This window comes from Anopheles darlingi, chromosome 3 (genome assembly GCF_943734745.1).
Source record: "Anopheles darlingi chromosome 3, idAnoDarlMG_H_01, whole genome shotgun sequence".
NCBI lineage: Eukaryota > Metazoa > Arthropoda > Insecta > Diptera > Culicidae > Anopheles > Anopheles darlingi.
Window position 1 is genome coordinate 56,953,188 of NC_064875.1, and position 23,854 is coordinate 56,977,041.

At 50.4% G+C, this 23,854-nt stretch overlaps 2 protein-coding genes across 2 annotated transcripts in view; both read left to right on the top strand.

Annotated features, from left to right (window-relative positions):
- The first annotated feature begins 19,184 nt into the window (after positions 1 to 19,184).
- LOC125953919 (DAZ-associated protein 2) overlaps positions 19,185 to 23,854 on the top strand; it is a 215,716-nt gene continuing 211,046 nt past the window's right edge. The window contains exon 1 of the mRNA XM_049683758.1: positions 19,185 to 19,188. The gene's annotated coding sequence lies outside the window, so the exon portion shown is untranslated. The remainder of the gene's footprint in view (positions 19,189 to 23,854) is intronic.
- On the top strand, positions 20,033 to 21,924 carry LOC125955628 (esterase B1-like). Its single transcript, XM_049686768.1, has 2 exons — positions 20,033 to 20,104; positions 20,188 to 21,924. Exons 1-2 carry the CDS (start codon positions 20,033 to 20,035, stop codon positions 21,922 to 21,924), a joined length of 1,809 nt encoding a protein of 602 aa, XP_049542725.1.

Below are 23,854 nucleotides of genomic sequence, written 5' to 3' on the forward strand. Positions count from 1 at the left end.
GAGATTAATCATTGTTTAACACTTCCAATTCCACAACGGCACAGCTAATGATAAATATCGCGCGCGCTCGCTGGCTGGCAGTGGTTTGCAGTTGCTTGCACTCCCTGGTGAGGGCCATCTTGCAGCACATAACAGTGCAGCATCAGAGTGGTTGCTGGCGCACAGCAGCACCCTCTCATTACCGAGCCACTTTGGACACTCCGATCCCCAAAAAATGATGATTGTCATGAGTCAAAAGTTTAAATTGCCTCAATTTAGACCAGCAGCAAAGCTGGAGTTCAACCACGAGACACAACGGGCCACAAGGCCCTTGGCTGAACCTCCTGGACACCTGGAGCAGAAGAGCCAGCGCACTGGCGTTCTGGGCCCAAAAATTTCGTAGAATTTCCCTACTGCTGCTGGAAATCACTTCCAGCGAAAAGGCGACGGATAAACGACGACGACGCATGCATTATGGTTCCCTAGTTCCGTGGCGTATCGCGATTAAAAATGTAGGCCAACGCCGAAAGCACGCCGGTTGCGCCCGCACTCAAAACGGAGAAAGACTCCAACGCCAAGACACGAACCCCGCGAGCAGATGATTACGCGTTTCGCAGTCCTTCGGGAAGGGGGGATGGGGGTGTCCTTTTTGGTGTTGTAGTGCGGTGAAATTACGACAAATTATCCTCGACCTCCGAGTGTCGTGAGGGGCGCACTCTCTCCGTCTCTCTATCTCGGCTGCTGCATTGCCTGATGATTGATGACACGACTCTCGACGAATACGTTGGACGAATAATTAAATTTTCGGCGGCGACAAAGCGACGCAACGGATGACATTACAAGTGTACGTGTACACGTACGTGTGTGTGTGTGTCTGTGATTGACAGTTGCAGCAGGAGTCGTGTGTTCCAGCTTCCCTCCGTTTTCTGCACGTAAAGCACGCCGAAGGGCTTCTCCGTTTTAATATATTTTAATGAACGCAGCTCGCCAGCCAGTCAGCAGCAATTGCCAGATTGGTGAAAATGATTTTTAACAAAAATACTGCCGCACACACACACGCACACACTGCATTAATTGGCCATCTACCCAGGACAACCCAGGTGCTGCTGCTGCTGCTACGGTTGCCGCATAGTTAATGATAGATTCGTGCGAGTGCGAATTCCCCGAGCCGAGAGCCAGCAAACGAATGTTGCCGCCGCGCACCGGCACCGTGCAGACCGGACCGTGGTAATGATTTCGTTTACCGGAAAGGAGTTAAGCAATTATCCACGCAGTTTGTGCGCAGGTTCGTGATTTATTGAGCGCACGATGTTCCGATAGGGAACGCGCCGTCGTCGTCGTCGTCGTCGTCGCGATCGTCGCGTTTGCCGCGAGTTCTTTGCCTGTTCCGCGTGCCGCGTTGAATACTGGTTTCGGTATCGCATCGGCCAATTTGGTGATTCATGGAGCATCATGCATCATGGCGGTGGTGCTCGTGGTGGTGGTGCTGGAGGTCCGTGATTGCGATTTGTGCGGCGTGCAGTTTGCACCTGCGCGCACCAGTATGGGGAGAGAGAGAGAGAGAGGGTTAATCCTTGGCCAAAGCTGCCCAATCGTCCACTTATGGTTCCATGGCATGGCATGGTATGGCCGGCTGGTTGGCTGGCTGGCTGCGTGTTTTATGTCGTGTTCGCGAGGGCGCGTGAGATCAACCGAAATCCACGATAAATCCGCACTCTCCTTCTCTCCTCTCTCCTCTCTCTCTCTTCCTGAACTTGATGGAAGGATGGAAGTGCAACAGACGCTGCTGCTGCTGCTGCTGTGTTGGGTCGTGGTGAATATGTTTTCACATTCCGCGAACATTAATCCCTAGAGGGCGAGCTCTCTCGATGGTGTGTTTCCTTCTCTCTCTGCTGTGTCTCGACTACTCAAGCTGACGACTCCGTATTTCCCAAAAGCCCTTCCAGAGCCCTCGAGTAAGAAGAGTAACGAGAGCGACAGAGAACGCGTCTGTCATGCGAATGGATAAACAACGCCGAGCGTAAAGAAAGCCGTAAATCCTCGGACCGGGGAGCGATCGCGAGTGCGCGCCCGCGGTTGCAGGATAAGCAGCGCGCGATGTCCCTCTTATTACCCTGCGCCTTGCGAGATCGCGACCGCACCATCTGCTCGGACTCGGTCAAATCGTGCGGACATTCACCGCTGCCGCCGCCACGCCGCCAGAACGCTGATTTGTGGCGTCGTTGGACGTCGAGTCCTCCGGAGGTGAAATGTGTCGGTCCCAAAAAAACAAAAAAAAACAGGCGAAACACACACACATTTCGGGGAGAAAGGGCTACATGGCTAGAGAAATGGCCGTTTTTGGGAGGGCACCTGGCGAAGCGAAGTAGGAGACAAGCGGACAGCGCCATGATGATGATGATGATGATGGCGAAAACAGGGGAAGGAAATGTCGAACCAGCGACCGGGTGGTGCGCCCTGTGTGGTCGAAATCTCGGCCACGCGTGCTGGAACCGGAAAAAGAACCGAAGATCGTGCGATCGATTCGATCGAGCGTTCGAGCGTTCGCTTAATGTCGCTGAACCTTTTAGCGGAATTTGAATTTGAACCTCGCGAGCGTTTTGGGGATTCGGAATTAAATCGTCCCGAGAAATCATCGTTTCACCTAATTATAAGAGGCAGCAGCAGCAGCAGTAGATCGAGCTAGATCGCCAATCGCCAGCACGACACGATCGATCGCGGTGCCATCTTCTTTCTAAGAGGCTTTAGCGTACGGTGCGGGCGCGGGGGGAAGCGATAAAATTTTATCCTCACGATCACGATGGCCACCTCCTAGAAAGCAGCATTAGTCGCTAATGCTCCCTCCCCCCTGGGACCGGTGGGAATGGGTTTTATTAATTAATATTACACTAATTAAGGTCCACAATTTATGCACCGCGATCGTGCGGCAAGATCGTGTTTTTTTTCGATGGGGGGGAGGGAATAGAGCCGCAGCATAAATCATCATTGGGAGGGAGGGAGCGCACGCGCGATCACATGATCACACACACACACACACACACTATCTCACCATTCCACTCGGTCTGTCGCGATCGCGCGATCCCAGGAGGTCTCAATCTAATCGTCTGCCGTCGTCGTCGTCGTCGTCGTCTTCTGATCGAAACCGACTTCGGGACCGACTTTGACTCCTCCAGGCAGTGCAGGTGTTGTCTTGGGTGTAGGAGCTGCTAAGAGCTGCTTATAGAAAGGGGAAAAGGGGGCGACAGGGTTTGGCAAATTTATTCGATGATCCCCCCCACCCCTGGCACCCCCCAGACATCCTCTGGTCTTAACGAATTATGGTCCATGACTGTCGCCCGGGCCTGTGGTGCTCGGTACTCGGGATAAATTGACCGAATTCAAATTCGGGATCGCAGAAGGAGGAGGAGGAGGAATCGCCGACGATCGACCGGGAGGGGTGGGATGACGAAAGCGGGGAAAGGAAAAGGAAACGCGCGAAATCAACGCCTTTACCTTGCGCTGGCCTTTGGCGGCACTTACGATGATTGAAGTTCGATCTCAAATTGGAATAACGACCCGTGGTTTCGGATCATCCTCGGTACGCAGAGGCCTGCAGATCGATCGATCGAGCTCAAGACCACAAACCGTATTGAGTATACGTCCATCGCCTGGCGCAAGGGCATGTCCATCACATCACGCGGCCAAAAATTAGATTTAAACTGCCGCGAGATGTGTGAAATCGTTGGCTCTCGATCGATCAAGGAGTGGCGAAGAAAAATCCTCAACCCGAACAAAAAAATCGATCACGACCTGCAACGATGAGGAAGGAAGAGGTGGGAGGGGCACTCGCAGACGCCCTCAGGACATCACATTACGTCGGTGGTCGCGAGGACGACCGAGCGCATCTGCCGCGACCGCCACGACCAGGGACCTAGAGAGCGATTATTAACGATCTTGCCAAGTGGCCAAGAGCAGCTGGGAGCCTGGGAGAAGGTGGCCATAATCCGTCGTCATCGTCCGTCGTCGTGCGCTGCGGACACGCTTTTCAGCAGTAAAGAGGTCGGACCGAGATCAAGGTAGGCAGCAGCAGCAACAAAAAAACTAACCGAAAAAGGGGTTAACTGCATTGGACCGGGCGCGCCACATTTCACGTTTTCCTGCCAGCCAGATTTGCCGGGGGAGGATTTTTGGATCCACTCTTTGTCCACTCCGGCGCGCGTGCGCACGCCGCATTTTGCCCTCCCCCGAGCCTCGAAGTGCAGGGAGCGTGGAGTGTCGTGTGAGGGACTTCTTTCTTTTTTTTTTTTCGCCTTCTTTATTTTCTTAAAAACACGGCGAGAGCGTGCACATAAGCGCATAAATTGCTGCTGCACCAATAATACGCTGGGATCTGGCTGTGTGTGTGTGTGCGCGCGAGCTCTAGGGAACTATAAAACACGCACAACGCCCTCTCGGTACTCCTTCCTTTCTTGGTGCCATTGGTTTATGGTTGAGGCAGCGCGAGCCACGCTCTCGCTTCTATGCGCTCGTTGAGACAGGATTCTTCCTCCTTTTTTTCTTCTTCTTTGATGCTCACGCTTCTACTACGCCAGCGGCCCGAGCGGCATCACCAATTGCTGGCCTCGCGAGCACGGACGAGGACGAACACAAAAGGACATCAAGGCTGGAATCTGAAATCTCCGCTTTCTCCGCGCCATTAAAATCGGGCCCTCAGTCGTCGTGTGTGTGTGTGTGTGTGTCCTCCGTCTTGTGAGACCCGTGCGTGCTGGTCCTGGTCCTGGTAAATGTGGCTCCGGTTTTTGTGAAAATAAAAATTAAGCCATAAACACTCTTATCCTTGTTTTATGCTGCGACGACGACGACGACGATGACGACGAAGACGACGAGGTGACCTGCACGATCCATCCATGGTGATTGCCAGCAGGGACAACAATAATAATCAAATCATTTAACGCTGCACACGCTCTCGCTCCGTGCCGGGGGCCGGGTACACCGGGGACTGGGTTTTTGGAAATCCGGCGGGCCTCGGAGGGAGAGTTCAAAAAACCAACCTGGAACTCGAAGGAAACGGCTGTTGAATGTAGACGGCGAGATCGCTAATCGCGTACCCGGACCACTCACGGGAAGGAGCAGCAGGGCAAGGTCCTGGTGGGCCGTGGATCCGTGGCCATTTTCAAAAAAGGGAATCGAATGTCCACATGTGGCTTGGTAATGGGCCAGAATGGGGATCGTATCACGCTAACGATGCCCAGGGAGTGTTTTGTAGCTTAAAAAATCCTGGGATAACGAGACAAAGACACTCGTTTGGAGTGCGCTGGAATGGCAAGGACATCGCGCAGTACATTAAGAAGGCTGTCAGCACTTCGTTTTGAACTTCTTGTGCAGAAGGGATCGGAGCGCAATTGTTTTTAATGTCCACAAGACGACGAAAACTTTTAAGGTTGCATTTCAATAGCACATTCTCGTCTCTTGATACAGAGTCCGACAAGTTCGGGTCCTGTTGAGGATAAAAATTTTTAAAATACCTTTAAGCTTATGACTGTTTCATACGTTGTCAGTTTTGCATTGTTTTGTGGCAGCAAAATAGCAAAAAAGAGGCACAACAAACATCGAGCGCCGATAGCTCAATATCTAGGAAAAAAGACTTCAAATCCAATCTACATATAGAACGTGAATCTGTCAATGCAAATGTTTGATGCCTCTTGCCAGCTTTAGGCAACAACGACAACGTTCCCTAAAAGCTCGACAAGAAGTCATACCCTGCCATACGATGGCTTCATCTTCCTCTCGGGAGTCTCCTGCTGCGTGCTGTTTAGCAAACACATTTGCACGAGATGTAAACAGACGATTCGCTTTCGCATTCAACAAATAATTGAACCAATTTAGGGTGGACCTGTTACCTGGGGAAGGACAGCGTCCATCCCCGAGATGACCTCGGTACTCGATGCCCATCTCGGTCCCATCGTAAAACCTATCGGTCCCGGATCCATATGTATTGGTACTGGCCAATCGGCCAGGCACAGGCAGCCGCTCCAGATTTCCCCGATCCCGAGCACCCGAGCTGGAATGCCTTGAATTGCTCCAGAAAAACGTGACCTGCCGTCGAGTTGCCCGATGATATGCAGATATCTGTCCTGTGTCCTGGGTGTCCTCACTGTGAGACAGGCTGTAAAAAGTCATTAAAAAACTGCTCTAGTTTGGCGTTGATTTTTTCTGTGTGTGTGCCCCTCGATGTGCGTTGGCACGCGCACTTTTTTATGAGTTCCTGATGAGGTCGAGGCGTGAGGTGCTGCTGCTCTATATTAAATTGCCATTTTTTGGACCACACTGGACCACAAGGACAGTCAGAAGCTAGAGAGCAGTGGGGTGGCAAAAAAAAGGAAAGAAACACTCTCATAAAACACATGGAGGACATTTTTAGAGCAGTACGAAGATCTTTTTTGTGTCGTTTCCCTTGGCGGTCCGTTTGGTCCGTTTCTGGAGCACGCGTCGCGTCGCCTTTCGTGACCATTCACAGACCGCAACTCAGTAGGCTGGGGAAGCTGATAAAAAGGTGCCAGGGAGCGAAAGCACAAAAGAACAATTTCGCAACAAGCTGCAGGGTGGTTTTTTGTTGTTGCTCTTTTTTCGGGGCTCACGCTAAGCCAATAAAAACTCGATAATCTGATTTCTGACCCACAACCATCTTAAGGGCCCGCTGAGACAGCTTGTCTTTTTTTCTGTTCTGTTTAGGGTGGATCTGCCTCTCAGCTGCCGAACTTGGAAGGGCTCAAGGTTCAAGCGAAAACGGACCACTTTGACCAGTGGTCAGTGAAGGAGTTTAGCTGACAAACTGACCACCGTGATCCGTCTGCCGTTTGACCTAGAGAATCCTCTCGATTGCTCCAATAAAGTCTCGAAACCCCCGGGCGACCGCTTGTAAAACTCGATCGTCTTCGATTTGGACATTCTGAAGCGTTTGGTTGCTGCTTGCTGAAAGGATAAGAGATGCTGTAGCCTTGCAGAGCTTCTCTCTAACTCATCCGCAAACCGAGCAGCAAATGAGCTCTAAAGGCCGTAAACACTCTCCTCTGGTCTGTCCGGCCATCTCGGCCCGGCCCATTACCCATTATATTCCTCTTCCCATCGTTGCCCCTTTTGGGCTTTTACGATCGCACCGGCCGCCGCCATCGCCGCCACCGAAGAAAGGGGAACGGGGTTGGGAATGTTGTCAAAATAAAAGGATTAACATTAGGCTCAGCTATGGAAGATGGCCAAACATACCCCAAACAAGTAGTAAAACAATTCACCCGGCCAGACCAGACCAGCGGCCCGGCAGGCCAGGCAGAGGTAAGCGACGAACCCGCCCGCCTGAACGGGTAAAGAGCGGAGTGATCTAATTTTGTGGCTCGTAAACACATTTAAGCATTCACCTCCATCAGCATCGGCAGCACCATCCCTACTACTCAAGGACTAGACTCGGCCGTTCCTTGGCAGAAGAAAGGAAGGATTTGCACGTCTGGTGTGGAAGGGTTTTTTTTGGTTGTTGTTGCTGTTGGGTTTTTGGCAACCCCGAAGCTGCAGAATGGAAAATGGCGATGGTTTTCGCACAATTTCGGGGACATATTGGCACCATTCGGTGAGGGAGAGAGAGAGATAGAGACAGAGGTACGAATTGTGGCCAATTTAGTGGATTGTAAAAAAGAGTTCATGAGACCGAGAGAGAAGCGATGCGATTTTCAGGTGAGGAGTTTTCACTCTCGTCTCGGTGGAGGAGCCCTTTTGCGACGGGATTTTTGCCCAGTAAAAAAGGGTTTCCAGGATCTTCCAGGTTTTTGGTCTGGTCTGGTTGGTCTGGTAGCCCTTTCGACACACTTCGTTCGACGATGATTTTACAATCCAATGTCCTCGCTGCAAAAATGATGTGTTGCTTGCTTTTGGCGAGGCCGTCGGCCGATTGATGCTAATTTGCTTTCGTTTTCGCAACAGTGTTCTAGTGTGTGAGGCCGGGAAGCTCTCCTCCTCTGCCTTCTCCTCCTCCTCCTCCTCCTGCGGCGGATGGGTGTTTTTATGATTTGGTGCAAATACCTTCGGTGCACCACCGGACGAACACGTTTTTGGCAACGATGACGATTTTTACGATTGGCAAAGGCCGGAATTGGCCTTCGGATAAGGAGCTCGGATTTACTATTCTTTCGACTGCCCTAAGGGTTAAGAGGTCCTTTAGGGGGAGAACGAGTTAAGCAAAAAAGGGTTTTTAGGGCCCCCGGAGAGGAAGGACAACACTTTCTCCCCGTAGGACGGCTCTAGTTTGTGCAAAGGAGATGGCTATAGGCGGTTGGCGGAGCTGCTGGTTGGCAGAAAGGATTCGCTCTCTTTTATTATTCGCCCCGGTCCCGGGGACGGGGACACTTTTGCACTGTTAGCGAAAATGTTTTTATTCCTTTATATGGCGTGTATGGCGTAGTGGACCTTCACGAATGAGACGCGCTTCGGAGGAATGGTTAAATGCTTCGATCAGGTTTTGTACCTCGGCCTGTACCCATATGCCAGGAGTGCAACGAAAATGTGTAATTAATGGCCATTTGTTGGATGTGCGTCTTTGGAAAGCGATACTGAGGCTGAGGCTAGTTCGACAATCTTCTCTCGAGCATAAAAAGAGTTTTATAACATTTTTGCATTCCCGGGCGCAGTGGAAAACATTAAAGGATTGTTGGTGAGAAGGAGTTGCAAAAAAAGGATTAGCAGGAGACAAACGTACAGCCTTGATGGCGAAGGCCAGTGATGTCGATTATGCTGCAAAAAGAGAGAAAAAAGGGATAATATTTCATCCAAGCACCCCTTCCTGTCAATGCATTGCACGCGCAAAATGTGAAACGAAATGTTGGAAAAAAATGAATTTATGGTGCTAGAATTATGCGAAAAAAATTGTGTGTTTTTTGCTGGCATAAAACGTACCTTGACTTGCAATGCCAACAGCACTCCAGGGGGAATTTACTGTCTACATAGACTGGCATATACTCGAATCCGTTCCCTCTGCTGGTCGTTAGGCTGCATGCACGCCAATGTCCTAGCCATTGTTAAGGACCTCGATGTCCTCGTCTCGTTATCTTGCGAAACTTTTTTCTAGGTACTTTTTCTACGTAAACTCTATAAATCATTTTGCCTCCTTTTTTTTGCTGCAAAAAGCATGACGATGATTAGTTTGCATTGTATCGATGAAGCTTTATGCTCTGCATATTATTAGGTCAGCGCTCCCTGGAATGTGTGATAATTAGAGCAACAAAAAAGCGGAAAATCATAAACCAAAAAACAAAATGCACTCTCTTCCTCCACTTATTTGCCATGGCCAGGGGACACCCTCCGAAGGAGCGGTGGTCTACAATTTGTCACCTCACCGGTGGTGTGTGGCATCATGGCGCCCGCTCGCTCATCCGTATTTTCGGCGCGTGATGCCCTAAAAAGCGGAGCGCGTCAGTCATAAAAAGTCCAAAACCAAAACTGGATCAATTTTTTAACAACTTTTTGCCTGCCCCGAGGAGTGACCCCTAAGGGGCAAACTAGAGCACTACCCGGAAACAAGGGCTCCGGGGCATTCCGGAGTGCTGGTGCTCATCCTGCCATCCAGTCCTGGTCCAATTTGCTCTCGATCCATCCCTTCGGTATCCCGCTGCTGTGCTCTAGTTGTTCTAGTTGTTACAGTTCTGTCAGTCCTTCTGAGTGACCTTCCACTGCTTGGTTGCCGGTACCTCTATTAAGTCATTTAAAAAAACTGGATCAATCTGTTTATGACGTAAGCGAGCGTGCTCGCAAAGGTCAAACCCCTGGCAGGAGTGGTAGGAAAAAATGAAGATCATTTTTCTGGAGCGCAAACAATTTGAAAAGTAGATCAAACATCGGCAGAACGGAACGTCGTTCCCGTTCCGTGCACCTTGGTGCAATATCATATCCCTGACGTAAGGGCGCATTTTTTTTTTTTACAGCTGCAGCACATCCTGCCCCAGGCCCAGCCGAGAGGGTCCGAGAGAAGCCAATAAAACGATGCTCGCGGCGACTGCACGTAACTAGAGCACGACCTTCGCCATGGGCCCTTCGGACTGCAGTAAATCGACGCCGGTCCGGCCGATCGATCATAAACGTTACGTCAAGAAGATGTTCTTCGGTTCGGTCCTCCTGAGCTGCCAAGCGCTCAGAAGCCAAGCCAAGGGTCCGAGTTCTTCTTTTTTATGATTGACGTTAGTGCCGCCTCATTTGCTTGCCAGCCAGCCAGCCAGCCAGTCCGATGCACCTTCGACACTTCCGTCCACAGTCTAAGCCCTGGCCGGCTAGTCCTTGGGAATGATCTAGTTTTTTTTCTTTCTTTTCTTTCTCCTTATTTCTTTCTCTTTGGCGATCCTGGTCCATTTAGGGCTTTAGAGGTTAATGCGGGAAAAAGTAGAGCATTAAAACACACATTTCACCCGAGGACCCGGCCAGCGTGACCGGCCGTCGTTGTGGTTGTAAAGTTTTACTGCGCTACAGCAGACTCCAGGGGCACGTTTCGATGTTTGATCGACAGCCTCCCGAGGGCTGCCGAAAAGTTCTGGTCAATATTTTTATGTTTGGTCAGTTTTTTTTTTCCTCTCTCCCGCCTCTTCTCTCTCCTTGTGTTACATCATCGGCCATCGCAAAACATGCCCACCGTGTTCTACATGTCCGAGACCAAATGACCATTACCCGGGGGTGCTTGGCTGAAGGTCAGCTCGGGGCTGTGTAAAAACAACATCGGGGACCGTTAGATTGAGCCCTCTGGACCTCAGCTGGCCTTTTTACGGTGGCCCGGAGCACTATTTGAACTGGACAAATTAATGCGAATAGCCAGTACATTTCCGGCATGAACCGGCCGTGCAAAAGGTTCAACGTTTTGTTTTGAAATTAGCTATGTTCGGAGGTAAAACGGTGTCCGGTCACATAAAACATACTCGGCTTGGTCACCTTTTGCTCCAGCACCTACCGATCGGTGGTGTCTAAAAAGCGTCCATACTGCTGCACTTTATGCGCAATAAACACGTTAAAGATGCTGGGCATTAGGGTGGGGTGGGGGAATCGGGGTAGAAGGAATTGAAAAACTTATGAGAGACGTTCACCTTGAGCCGTGTATTGCCACGAGAACAGTGGTCACTTGGATAGGCAAATGGCAGGAAGCGTTTTGTAGCGTTGTACTAAAATTGTACTAAAAATGGAAAATACATCTACTTTCAGTAAATACATCCAGCATTATGCTGCTAATCATCAAACTAGTATAAGCGACCAGAAACTCCAACAAATCGTCGAGTTCTACGCGATTATCCAAACGCTTATCCACTAATTAGCCCAAAACAAGCCGAAAAAAGAATAGAACAGTCAAAGACAGATGCCTTCTCGCGGTCTTTATCCGGCGAACCATCCCGTGCAGAAGCACTTGATAAATCACTTTAAACGGAGCCCAGCCCCGCTGCGTACCACCATCAGCACCAGAGCACAGTCCGGGAATTGGCTGGGACAGTTTTCACGAGTAAACACGGGCCACGCCAAGAAGCAATCGCTCTTTTCTTTTCTCGGCGCGAAAGCAAATGGTTTCATGCGGAGCGGCCCGATCCACCAGATGCTCGCACCCGATCGCATCGTGTGTCCGCGGCACTGTGGGCGTTTGATGGCTGCTTAGCTCTCATTATTAGAACAAAGTTGTGTCTCGGATTCTTTCCCCCGTTTTCGTCTCGTTTTTTTTTTCTTTGCTCGTTCCGTCGCTCGCGTAGCTCCGTGTTTTTTTTTCGTCATTTTTTGTTGCTGCTGCTGGTGCTGGTGCTGTTGGTGCTGGTGCGTGTGGCTCTCGCAGCGAGCAAACGATGCCGACAAAGGGCCACCGACACCGGCCCTTCGCCCTAGTTTGTTATTAACCAATTTCGGAGGCCGCCCTTTTCCACTGATTCGGGGTCATCTGAGCCCGGTGCCATCGGTTCGGTCGCTCGCTCGCTCTCTTTTGCTGCAGCCTCTAACCCCGTTCCCGCCGGGTTTATGACACAATCCTCCTCGGCCGCCGCCGCCGCCTGATCCGCCTTAGTTCCCTCGGTCCTACGCTCGTCGTTTGGCGCTTCACATTTCACCAAAGGGCCGAGAGTCCAGCAAAGGGCCGATAATTATGTTTATCCTTTCCGGGGTGATCGCTCGCGCGCGCGCGTCTTGATCCGCTTCGAGGCGTACATGGCCATGGCCGGAGGCCGTCTCCGTGACTAATTTACGGTCGCTGCAATCCGGCACGACGGAATGGCCTTTCAGCTCTTTCGGGGCTTTTCATATCCTAGACCGTACTGTAGCAATTCGACATACGCTACCGCTTACCGTTAAGCATGTAGGATGCAAGATTTTCCGAATTTCCGTTTCCCTGGTTCCTGTTTTCGATCGGTTCGACCCAAACGGAGCCACCAGGACAATGCTTTTAGTCACGCGGTTGCTTAAACTGAAATTGAATTCCCTGATCGTTCGTCCGTCGCTGGCTGCAGGACTTGCCAAGCACTCTTTTTTTGTAGTGTGACAGTGACCATTGGTCTAGTCTCACTACAAAAAAAAACCCTGACCAGAATCTCTGCTCTGCCCATTCTCAGGGATATGGCCAGCGCACAATGAACAAGATCCCATCGTTTGCTTTGATGTTGATCGTCGTCGTACGTACAACTTCTTTTTGAATCTTTTCACTAGCCCGCCAAAGCATTGCCCTGCCTACGACGCTGTTTGCTTTGTAAATTTTCAAAATGGAAGTACAGCAATTGTCTGGCCAGAGGCAAAATCGAGTTAGTTTGGCAACAATGTCCATGTCTCCGTCGTGCAATTTGCGAACATGCGAACTTGCGCTCTGCTCCGTTTCGGTAGCAACAAGCTAGCTTGTTAATGGTTTTGCTGGACAAATAGGTCGCCGCCGCCACCACCACCGCAGTGTTCCTGGAACGTTTTCCGTTTCGAGGCGAATCATTTGTCAGCGGAACGGTTCCGTTTGCAAAGAATGCTCCGCAGACAGTCAACCGCCGCAGCAACACATTTGTCACGGCGGACGGTGTGTCAGTGTTTCCCAGTACGATGTTTTGAGCTACTGGCCTACACATTGGCCGAGGGCACTGGCGAGTGAAGAAACGAAACGGCGGCCTGGCGGAGAAGAACAAAGTGCCTTCACCCCGCCGGGACCCCGAGGTGCACGCACTCCATAAACAGACACCCCAAGTGCCAAAAGGCAGATAAATGCAACGCGACATGCCGACTGGGAGTCCCCCGGTACCCAGCGGTATATCCGCAGGGGTCTCTGCAGCAAAACAGATCGCAGCAGCAGGTCCTCTCGATCGGTCGGGATGCCGCCTTTTAACTTTGGCATAGAACGATCCGACGCTAGACTCGCTCTTTCTCTCTCTGTCTCTCTCCGCCTCTGATCTTGTCCGCCACCGCCATCAGTCAGCAACTGTGGCCAGCGCTTTGCGAGTGCGAAATGGCACACCGATACGAAGGCGTTTTCGGGGAAGATCCACCCAATACGGTCTACGGGATGATAAAGAAGGGACCGCCAGGCGCAAGCAGCCGGAACGATCGAGGATCGTTACAGATCGTTCTCTACGGCAACAGCAGCAACAGCAGCAGCAGCAGCAACAGCTCTTCTTCGGTTTATTATTTGTTTGTTTCGTCCCCTGGCCGTCGTCTTTCAGGGGGCAACAACATGTGTGTCGAGATGCGATCGTCAACGTCGTGCGCTGAAGTGGAAAGCCTTCCGAGGTTGATGCTGCAACGAATCGCCGTGGTTGACCCAATTGTTGGATGTTAGTTTTACGGTTCCGGTCGATTGACAGGATCGCAAACAGCAAAACGGAAAAACGATCGAGAGAAGTGTGTCGTTAACAAATCGTAATCCAATTCCTCGATTCCTATCTCGATTCTATGCCTATTCCTGCTCTGAAGATGTCAATTGTTAGTACAATTCGTATTCCAAAAAGGCATTTCAAGTAAAAGAAAAGAGTTACTTCGGCTGAGAACGGTACCGTTCTCGTCCTTTTGCACCATAGAGCATATGCAATCCAGGTCACAATCTCAGACCAGAGGTTTGTGACACAAGTTATTATGGTTTTACACAACACGCATATATTTCTCCTGCACGATACACACTGTACGGTCGTCTGGCCGTCGCACAATCGTCACTTTCACCCTTTTTCTTCCATTCTTAGGCCAATGTGTCACATCGTGGCGTGCCGATGTTTGCGTCAAAACAACCCCAAAAGTTAACCCCGTTAGGCTAAACATTGTAAACTCATAAAACGTAGCCATCGGACAAACTGTAACTGTACCAGCAGTAGACCGAAAGGGTTGACAATGGCTTGCTATAAAACGATCGTGCGATCGTGGTGATCGGTGAAGGCAGAGGAAAGGACATACATAGAAGGTGCGACAGTGGGCCAAGCAACCCTTTACCAAAGGGGTTAAAGGGTGGTAAAGGGTTGGTCTGGGCCGTAAAACCGTTCACCTAATATTCTAATTGTCCGCCTTATTCGTCATCCAGTCAGCGCAGGAGATCCACTTCTCATTTTATGGGACATTCCTTTCTTCGTTGTCGTCGCCGTTGTCGTCGTCGTCGTCGTCATCATCATCATCAATGGTGCTGCACCCTGTTAAACCCTTTTCCTGGCCCAGTGACAATTTATGTTTGCTTCGCTCTCGCTGGTGAAGTGCTGGTGAAGTGAAAGGGTAAGTTTATATTGCTCGCTATACGATTGAACTGGCCCCGGATTTGAAAATGAGAGTAACAGCGGGCCCTGGTGTGGTGTGTCCTTGAAACGGGGAAATCCTTCCAGTGAAAGTGTCTTGTGTCTGGTCTCTGGTTCTGAATTGCCCTTCAATACACAACGCAATCGATCGCAACATGCTGCTGGGGGAAGGATCTGAAATACATTTCTGCAGCGCACGGGAATCCTGCTCTGCTTCACTTGGAGGTTGGACCTTTTTCCCGGGGACCGGGGGAAAATGTTGGATAATTGTTTGTTGAGACGACTGTTGATCTGTTTTGTGTTCTGCCGTAATTGAAGGCCCTGTTTTACCCCCGAGGGGATAAAGTATAACAACTCTTTCGCTTTTACGTACGCAAGGACACAACGAAATGTCCTGTGATTGCTCCAGGACGATCGAGTGTTTAACATTTACCTGGAAAATGTGTCTCCGTGGGGTTGTAAATTGATATGGATGCGTTCAAAAAGTTATTTCTCTATTTTGAAACAATATTTGGGCTTCCTTTCATTGTTTAGAATTCCAAATCTTACTGCCTACAAATCTACAACTGCCTCGTTCATATGGAGACCATGGAAAGATTTAAATGCTGGAAAAGTTAAACTTGGCCGCTAAAAACATGTTTTTCTTTGTTAATTTTTTTTAAATAGTTCATATTATGCATTTAAACAAGAGATTATATTTTAATAAGCAAAAATGGATTTTGTTTGATTACTGGAACAAGGGTTGTTTAATAAAACATTTCAAAAACTATCCGTTGAGAAACGAGAGTAGAATGTGGTATAACCTTTAAGTTCGACCAGTCATCAGATCAAAATTAAAAATTTTCTAACATCTAGCACCGAAAGAAGCATCACCTAAGACAGGTACGCTTTCCATCCATAGCTATCATGTCTTTACTCTTTACGACAGCTTCAAAAGATTCCTATTACTGTCGGCGATGGCAATGACGAAGCTTATTCGCAAATGTCTCTAGCAAATCAATTTGCAAAATGGCGAAAAATGTACCGCTGCCTGTAATGTACCATTCAGTAGTCCTTAAAGGAGTACCGTGTGTCTACCGGTTCGTTTTTTTTTTTCGCAAAAACCTCTTCCCCTTTTATTGACTCTCTTAAAAAATAACCGTTTCACCGTGCCAAAAAAAAAAGCGAAGAACCCGTTGTACCCGCCATCCCTTTTTGCAATGCATCGAGCTTCAGGATGCCCATAAACCACCTCGCCTGCCTGGCCTTTCAGTGCGAAACAGTTAATGTTAGTGCATTTGCAAAGTGATGCGAATGCGAATTAACCCTCCGGGAAAAAGGGATACGAAGGCGCAGCGCATCGGGATGCCGTTCGCAACTTTACGCACGATACGTGCAGCCGCTGCAGCTAACGGAATGTCATAACGGGTTTATGGTGCAATGTGGACTCTCGGGATTGACATTCGACATTCGCCATCCGCATTACCGGGATGCAGTGGGTGGGTAGCAAAAATGTGAATTTCCCGTTTGGCCGGAATCGTCATCGCAGCAGACCTTTAACGCTAGGGAACCCGTTACTTTACGACGCATTTGTCGCTGCGTTCAAGCTCTGTGTCCTTCGTTGCCCCCGGGTCCGATTGGTGACAATTTTCCAGATCGTTTGCCTTGATACCCAAGGCCACCCCCAGAAAGAAAGGCTGTCACCAAAACCACCCAACGGTAAACTTGTTGACGGCGTTGTTGTCGTCGTCGTCGTCGTCGTCGTCGAAATCTCATCACCTCACCGGTTCCGAATCGGCTTACCGATCAGGTAGTCCATCGACCAGAGACGGTCATAATGTGTCACCAACAAATGCAAGCATGGCGCAGACGAAGCAAGCAAACTGAAGCGATCGTCATGGTGATGACGCTGGCATGTGGCACTGTGACGGAGCATAAAAGAGTTAAATAACGCAGCGAACGTCAAAGGGGTTTTTGGGCCTCAATTACGTCAACCCAGTCAGCACGGCACAGCGAGGTGCGACACCAGGAGGAGCTGCCTTTGAACTGCTTTACAATCGGGGTTGTTAAGAAATTATGCCTCACCCCTTTGGCTGGTCGGAAGGATCTAGTGCAGATCCTGCCCTAGGAGGAGAGGAAGGTCCTGCCGTCGACGTCCTTTATTGAACGAAAGTGAACGTGCCAACCCTTTTCGGATATGGATCTAGATTGCTTTCACTTCTCTCCAACTCTCTCTCTGTGTCTCTTTCCACTTGGTATAGAGGCCCACAGGGAGATCATGCAATCGATCCTGGTTGTCACCGTCTTTGACACGTTTTTATGGGTAGAACTGGAAACCGAAAGGGTATATGCCGATGTCCTGCCATGGACTCATGCTCAGCTTTACGGCAGCTAACGGATTCGGACTTTTACTGCTTCGCAAAGAACAACAAACAGAGCAGCACAGCCACAGTAGAAGCCATTTCTTCGTCTTTTCGTCATTTCCATTTAATCTGTTTCCCCGGGGGCATGATCTCCGACCGTAGATTGTGTTGTGGCCAATCAGAAAGAAAAACGATCTCCAAACGAAGAAATCCAAGTCTTTTGAGTCCACAAATGGGACATCGAACGGCTCAATTAGCATTCAATTACTGTTCGCTCCTAATGGCACGGAACAACAGAAGATGTTGTCCTTTCATCTACACCATCGGCCCTCCTGTGTATGTAGGATCATACGGCATACTCCAGGGAACCGGGATCACTGTGACACATTTGGTTTTCCTTTAAGAATGCCTTGGTGACACTTCAAGATGACACCGAGACTCTCGGGGGCTTGACTTGACTGTTGCAAAAACGGGAAATAAGTAAAATGTTTGCAAATGATGCCGGGCCTAGAATATCTATCTCGACACACAAACAGACGCACACACACACGCGGGCCGGCCACTGGGCATCACTGGAAAGGCAAAAAGCTAATTCTTCGCGATCGGTACCAGCTGCTGGCGCAGGATTTGTCCCGAAAAAGGAAAGGAAAAGAAAAAGAAGGGCCTCTGTGCAAATGGACACGACAATTACGGTGACCACCGTGGTACGGCCAATGATTGTTAATTGATTTTGCTTTCCGCTCGACCTCGCTCGTTCGCTCCCGGTGTCGCTCGGAGATGAACAGCGTGATCCTCTCTAGTGAGCAACAAAAAAAACACATCGGGACAAGCTTAAGGTACCACGTGTGCCTGCCTGCGTGTGTGTGTCACGTCCATGGATATATGGATCTGTATGGGATTAGCCGGATCGGGGACCGGGAATCGAGGACCAAAAGGAGACCGTCACCAAAGCACACCGGACCAGAAAATCTCACTAGGAGAATGAAAGGAAGGAATTTATTAAAATATGTTGAGTAAATAATGGAAAACCATTATTGAAATTAATTGACCTTTTTTCTCTCTCTCTGTCTCTGTCTCTGGAACCGTCGGATCCATCCATCCGGTCCACGCCAGTCGCTACCGCGTGCCCTTTTCCTCTGCGAGATCCTATTAAAGCTCTGTGGCAGGAGGTCCCCGTTGCTAGCGGCAACCTGTCAACGGTTGCTAGATGTTTCATCGAGAGAAAGAGAGCATGCAAACGTCCGCTCTGTCACGTCAACGCAGTAGCAGCGGCAGCTGCCCCTCATTACACGCGACCGATCGCCCTCTAGCGATCGCCGCCGCTTTCACTGATTTGTGCTGCAAAACAGGATGCTGCGTTATACAACGTGCACTCGGTACCTCAAGCGATCGGATCGAGTTGAGTTGAGTTGTGCTGACCTACATTTATTCCAAACACGGACATTAACAATCAGCTGTCATCAGGACGGGGACTGTCGCCCTACAATTCCCCTTCCTGACGTCACAATGGTTGGTGATCCTTTTTATTGAACGAAACGATCATCCTCCTTCGCTCAAGGCGCATATCATAAAGCATAAACGGTGTGCCAGCATACTGCCGCTGTCATTGCGAATCTTCCGACACGCGACCACCTAACTGTACTTCACCCTTTTTCACCCGCTTCCCAATCACTACACTCTTCCTTTTCGCAAAAAAAAAAACAAAAAAAAACACGTTCCTCCACGTGCCTCAGACTTTACTTCGGCAGCCAAAAGGGTAGGGCACCGAATGGTTGCCAAATGTCTTCTGTTGCAAATCCTGCAATCCTTCCACGCGTCAACCTAACAGTACTTTACCCTTTCCCCGTTTCCCCTGCTTTAACAACGGCCTCATCCACGAAGGACTCATAATCAAATCACAAATACCTCTCCGCCACAAATTGGCACTGGTACCGCAAACCCATCAGGTTCCCGAGTGATGTTGGTGCTGCCGAGTGCCTCGCAATTCACTGTTTTATCGCCAAGCCAGTAACCCACGAGCGGTCGCCGTGCATGCGACAAACTAACGGGTTTACATCCTTTACTTTACTGGCGGAGGAATCCTTTTGGTTTTTTTTTTTTGCACGAGCAACACGATTCGCACGGGTACCGGTGCAGCGCATGTAGCGAAAAAAGGCTTCGTCCGGGCTTGCTTGGCCGTAAAAAACAGCAAAGCCAAATGCCTGATCTTCGCCGTGCATGCGCCAAGCTAACGGGTTCTAGCCCTTTTTATTGAATCCTTTTTTTTTTGTTTTGAAGGAGGTAACCGGCCATCTAAGCTCTCTCGGAAGTTTTGTTTGTTTTTTTCGCACACGAAACACAGCCAACAGCAACAGCAAGACAGCAATATCTTGGTTCGCCTGACGGAGCCTGTAACTGTACCCTTGCTAATCGTGAGGCAACGGATTCGATTACCCCGCCGCCAGCGGCGAGAAGGGTTCTATAAATCAATCACCGTTTTCCTCGGGAAGAGCGTTCTGGCTGGAGCGTTTGCCGGTTCGCTGTGTAGCTGGTGATGGTGTCCAGGTTTGCAAATAATTTGCCCCTTTTCGCTTTTGACCTGCCCATCGGCAATGCATTCGGGCTCCTTTTCGGGAAGGTTAGACCAAACCGCCCGGGGGCTAGGGTACATTTGCATACCTGCAGCAACCAAACAACGTAGTCGGCATGGTCGTGAAGAACTTGGATACAATGTTTAGCTCTTTTGTGGAAGAATGCTCTTTCCATCGTTCCACTCGAATCGAACTCGATGCTTGACATTGAAAACGGCGATGGTGAAGCTTCCAAATGTTAATGTTCCAAAAACGGACGGATGCCACGCGAGGTCAAATATTTGAATAACTGATACCAAAAGGCGCGGTGCGATCAGCGTGGACCCAACCGGACCAGGCCGGGTCCAGTTATTCGCTAGCTAGCCAGGAGCGTGGATTGCCACACACCAGTGTCAAGTGATCGAGCAGCAAAAACGCAACGCAGGGCAGGATGGTAATGCGTAGTGCACCGCTGATGGGCTGGAAGAATGTCAGCACGGGTTCGGACGCCGAAAAGCATATGGTAACGTACTAGCAGCATCATCATCATCACCCTCTGAACGGTGTTTCATTTCATGTTCTGTTTTTTCTCGTCCCCCCCGGTAGCCCGTCACTCGGATATGCGTACAGGTGAAGCAGGGTTCGATCTACGGTGTACGCGATCGGCTTCCGAACGGTCAGAATTACTACTACTTCAAGGGAGTGCCGTACGCGAAAGCACCGGTCGGTTTGCTGCGCTTCAAGTCTCCCGTACCGCTGGAGAAGTACTCCGTTTCCTATCTGGACTGCACCAAGGAGCGCAGCAACTGCATAGGGCTGGACGTGCTGACGAAGGATATCAGTGGGTCCGAAGATGGACTATTCCTCAACATCTACACACCGAAGCTGGGCCAACCCAGTGGCGGCGGCGCAGATCCGGCATCAGCACTGCCCGTGATGGTATTCCTCCACGGTGGTGGACTTACCGGAGGCCATGGTGATAGTTCGCTTTACCTTCCGAACTATCTCGTACAGCAGGGTGTGATAGTGGTCACTTTGAACTACCGCCTCGGAGTGCTCGGATTCCTCTGCCTTCCCGATGCCGGTATCCAGGGGAATGCGGGCCTCAAAGACCAACGGATGGCACTGCGGTGGGTTAGCGAAAACATTGCGAAATTCGGGGGCGACCCCACTAACGTGACACTGTTCGGAGCCAGCTCCGGCGCGATCGCCGTCAACTATCACTGCCTGTCGGTCGAATCGAAGCGTTACTTCCACAAGGCCATCCTCCAGAGTGGTTCGATCTATACCGAGTTTTCGTACCAAGCCGAACCGGAAGAGAAGGCACGCCGAATGGCCGAACTGCTGGTGGCCAGCAACGGTCAACCGCGCACGGACACCGAAGTGTACGAAATCCTACGTAGTGCACCGGCGAAGCGCCTGTTCGAGTTGCAGCCGCAGGTGTTGACGGATCGCGAGCGAAAGGTGGAAAAGCTGTTCCAGATTCCGTTTCTACCCGTGATCGAGCGGGCCGATTCCGAGGATGCGATCATCCAGCGCCATCCGACGGAGATAATGAGCGAACCGGACTCGATCGGTATACCGATCATCCTGGGCTACAACGAACGCGACGGTATGATGGTGTTGATCGATGCGATCAAAACGCTGGCTGCGTATAATACGGAACCGGAGCGCTTCCTACCGCGTACGGTCGCCCTGGAGTACTTCTCGCCCGAAGCGCACGCCTTAGGAGAGGAAGTACGAGAGTTTTACTTTGGCAACCGTCCCGTTAGCCGGGATACGCTGAACCAACTGACGGACGTGTTCACCGACAAGTATCTGCTGGCGTACCGGATGACGGTGGAGCTGTGGGCCCGGTATCAACGCCGGACCAAGTTCTACGGCTACCGGTTCGCGTTCGATGGGTTGCTCAACAAGGGCAAGGCCATCATGTCACTGCGCACGATGAAAGGTGCGGCGCACATCGACGAGGTGTACTATCTCTTCAGCTCACCCCTGCTCCGTACCGAGGTGCCGGAAACGGACAAATCGTACGAGCTGCGCAACACGATGGTGCAGCTGTGGACCAACTTTGCCAAGTACTCGGACCCGACGCCGGTGGATCGTGGTGATGCGAAGCTACCGTTCCGCTGGGAACCGCAGCAGAACGTACCGGTCGATGCGAACCATGTGCCACTGATGTGCCTTAACATCACGAACGAATCGATCCGGATGAGCGAGATGCCGGAGAAACGACGGATGGACTTCTGGACCAAGATCTTCCAGCGCTACAATGGGCGCATCTCGAACGTCGCAATCCCGGCCATCAGTTCGTCGTGCGTCGACGAGAACAATAATGCGTGAACTGAGTCCTTTCTCAGGAGCAGCAGAAGTATGGAGGTTGGAATCCAATAAATCGAACTAGGTGTAACCGATTGAAGACGTCGTGAAGTTACGGCAGCAGCAGCAGCAGCAGCAGTAGTGTGTTCCCTCCCAAATACCCACACCCTCGGCTCGCTGCTATTCTTTCCCCGCCCCCCTCCCGAGGGGACGAAGAATGACTGAATAGCCCGTTCTGAATGGAACCGAGAGAATAGGGCGAATGTTTTTTTGAATGAATTGTGTTGCAGTAATAGCGTTACAAAGCGCTTCTAAAAGTGCTTCAATGAGCGTTTGAGCTCGATGGAAAGCGGAATGAATACAGCTCCGGAGAGCTTCGGAGCTCTCCCGGGACACCAGAGACGAGACAATGGATCCCGGGGACGGTTTTCTCGAGGATTTGCTTTTAGACCTTGCATCCTTGCAGTTCGCACGCACCGCAAGAGAACACGCGTAGGTCGCAAGTCCTTCAGCCTCGTGTGGGCGCTGAACCCACATCAGGGACCAATTTGGGATGCATTTGCGATGGGCCCATTGTGGCCCATCGAGAACCCCGAAAGTGGCGTGTCATTTCGGGAGGTGATCGAATCGAATCGAAGGCGAAAAGGGACAATCTTCAGGACACTGACGATCCCGCAAGCCGAGATCGATCGAATCGACATGCTTCACGGTTCGTTTGCGCCGCGTCTTGAGGACATGTGAGGAAGGGCTTTTGAACCGTGGAGCCAGAAAAAAAAACACATGTTTCCCTCCCGGCAACAGGCAATCGATTTTCAACTCCTTTTCAACTGGCCAAGATTTATCGCTCTTCTCTCCATCTGGGTACGCTCTGCGGAATGCTGGAGCTGCATTCATGTAAGTGTGCAACCGTGGAGCGTTACGTTGAATGAGCAGGAATGGGATGTTTGGATTGCAACTTTACAGCTTCTCCTTCTGCTGCTGCTGCTGCTGCTGTTCGTCTTTGGCGTGTCCGCTCTCGCTTTGTCAATGCGAAAATGAAAATTGGTTTTGTAAAACACGATGTTTCGTGTTCCGAACGGGGATGGTCCTGGTGTCAATTGTCCTCTTCGCTTTTGTGACCGAGGAGAGCACTCCTTGGAACTCTTTTCTAAAGGACAACGATTGTCGATAGAACACGGTAGTAACGAGTCATTTTCGAGAAGTAATTGATTATGAGTCGTGTGCTGTCGTTGCCGTGGCAATGGCAAGGCGGCAGCAGATGGTCCAAGCTTCACAATGGTTTCGAGAGATTGTTATTTAATGTTGGATTTTTCTAGGTATAGACGACTTCAGAGAACAGAAGTTCAGGCGTTTTTTTACACATTACGAGTTCTATGCTGGCCTTAATCAACATTTAATTCCTGTTCTACACCAAAGACTAACAGTCTCCTTCAGTTGGAACAGAACACCCTCAACATAAACAGTCGGTATTACCTCATCTTGAGAGCATAAATTATCTCAGAAATGCAGAGCCATTCGAGAAAACACTTGTTGGAACCTCACCCCTTAGAACATCAATTCGCTGCTTGTTCGTGTGTGTGGTTTATCGTCTAATTTGCCTTTTCTTTGCTCTCTCTCTCTCAGGACCATCCCGGGTCCCGGTGCTGGTATGGCCACCAGTAATGACTGCGATGTCACACCGTCGTCACCAATCCGGGAATAACAAAAAACCCAGGAACACGTTTCTCCGAACCGGCCGGCCGGTCTCGGGGTCTCGAAAGCATTAAATTGACGCGCGAGTCCCAACGTTGGTTTCGCGCCGATGATGAAGCGTGGAAGATGCTGGAGTAAAACACGCATCGCATCGCAACGCATATGGCACTTCATGGGTGCAACTCGATCTGACGAGATCGTCTCTCTCTCACTCTCTCCGGGATTCTTTCCTTTCCTTCCCGTCCCGTTTTGTGTCGCTTTG

Bases quoted from the DNA above. Each gene is read 5' to 3' on its own strand.
- LOC125955628 (XM_049686768.1), top strand. From the start codon at position 20,033: ATGGTAATGCGTAGTGCACCGCTGATGGGCTGGAAGAATGTCAGCACG. The intron at 20,105-20,187 runs GTAACGTACTAG...CCCCCCCGGTAG, and splicing joins CGGACGCCGAAAAGCATATG to CCCGTCACTCGGATATGCGT.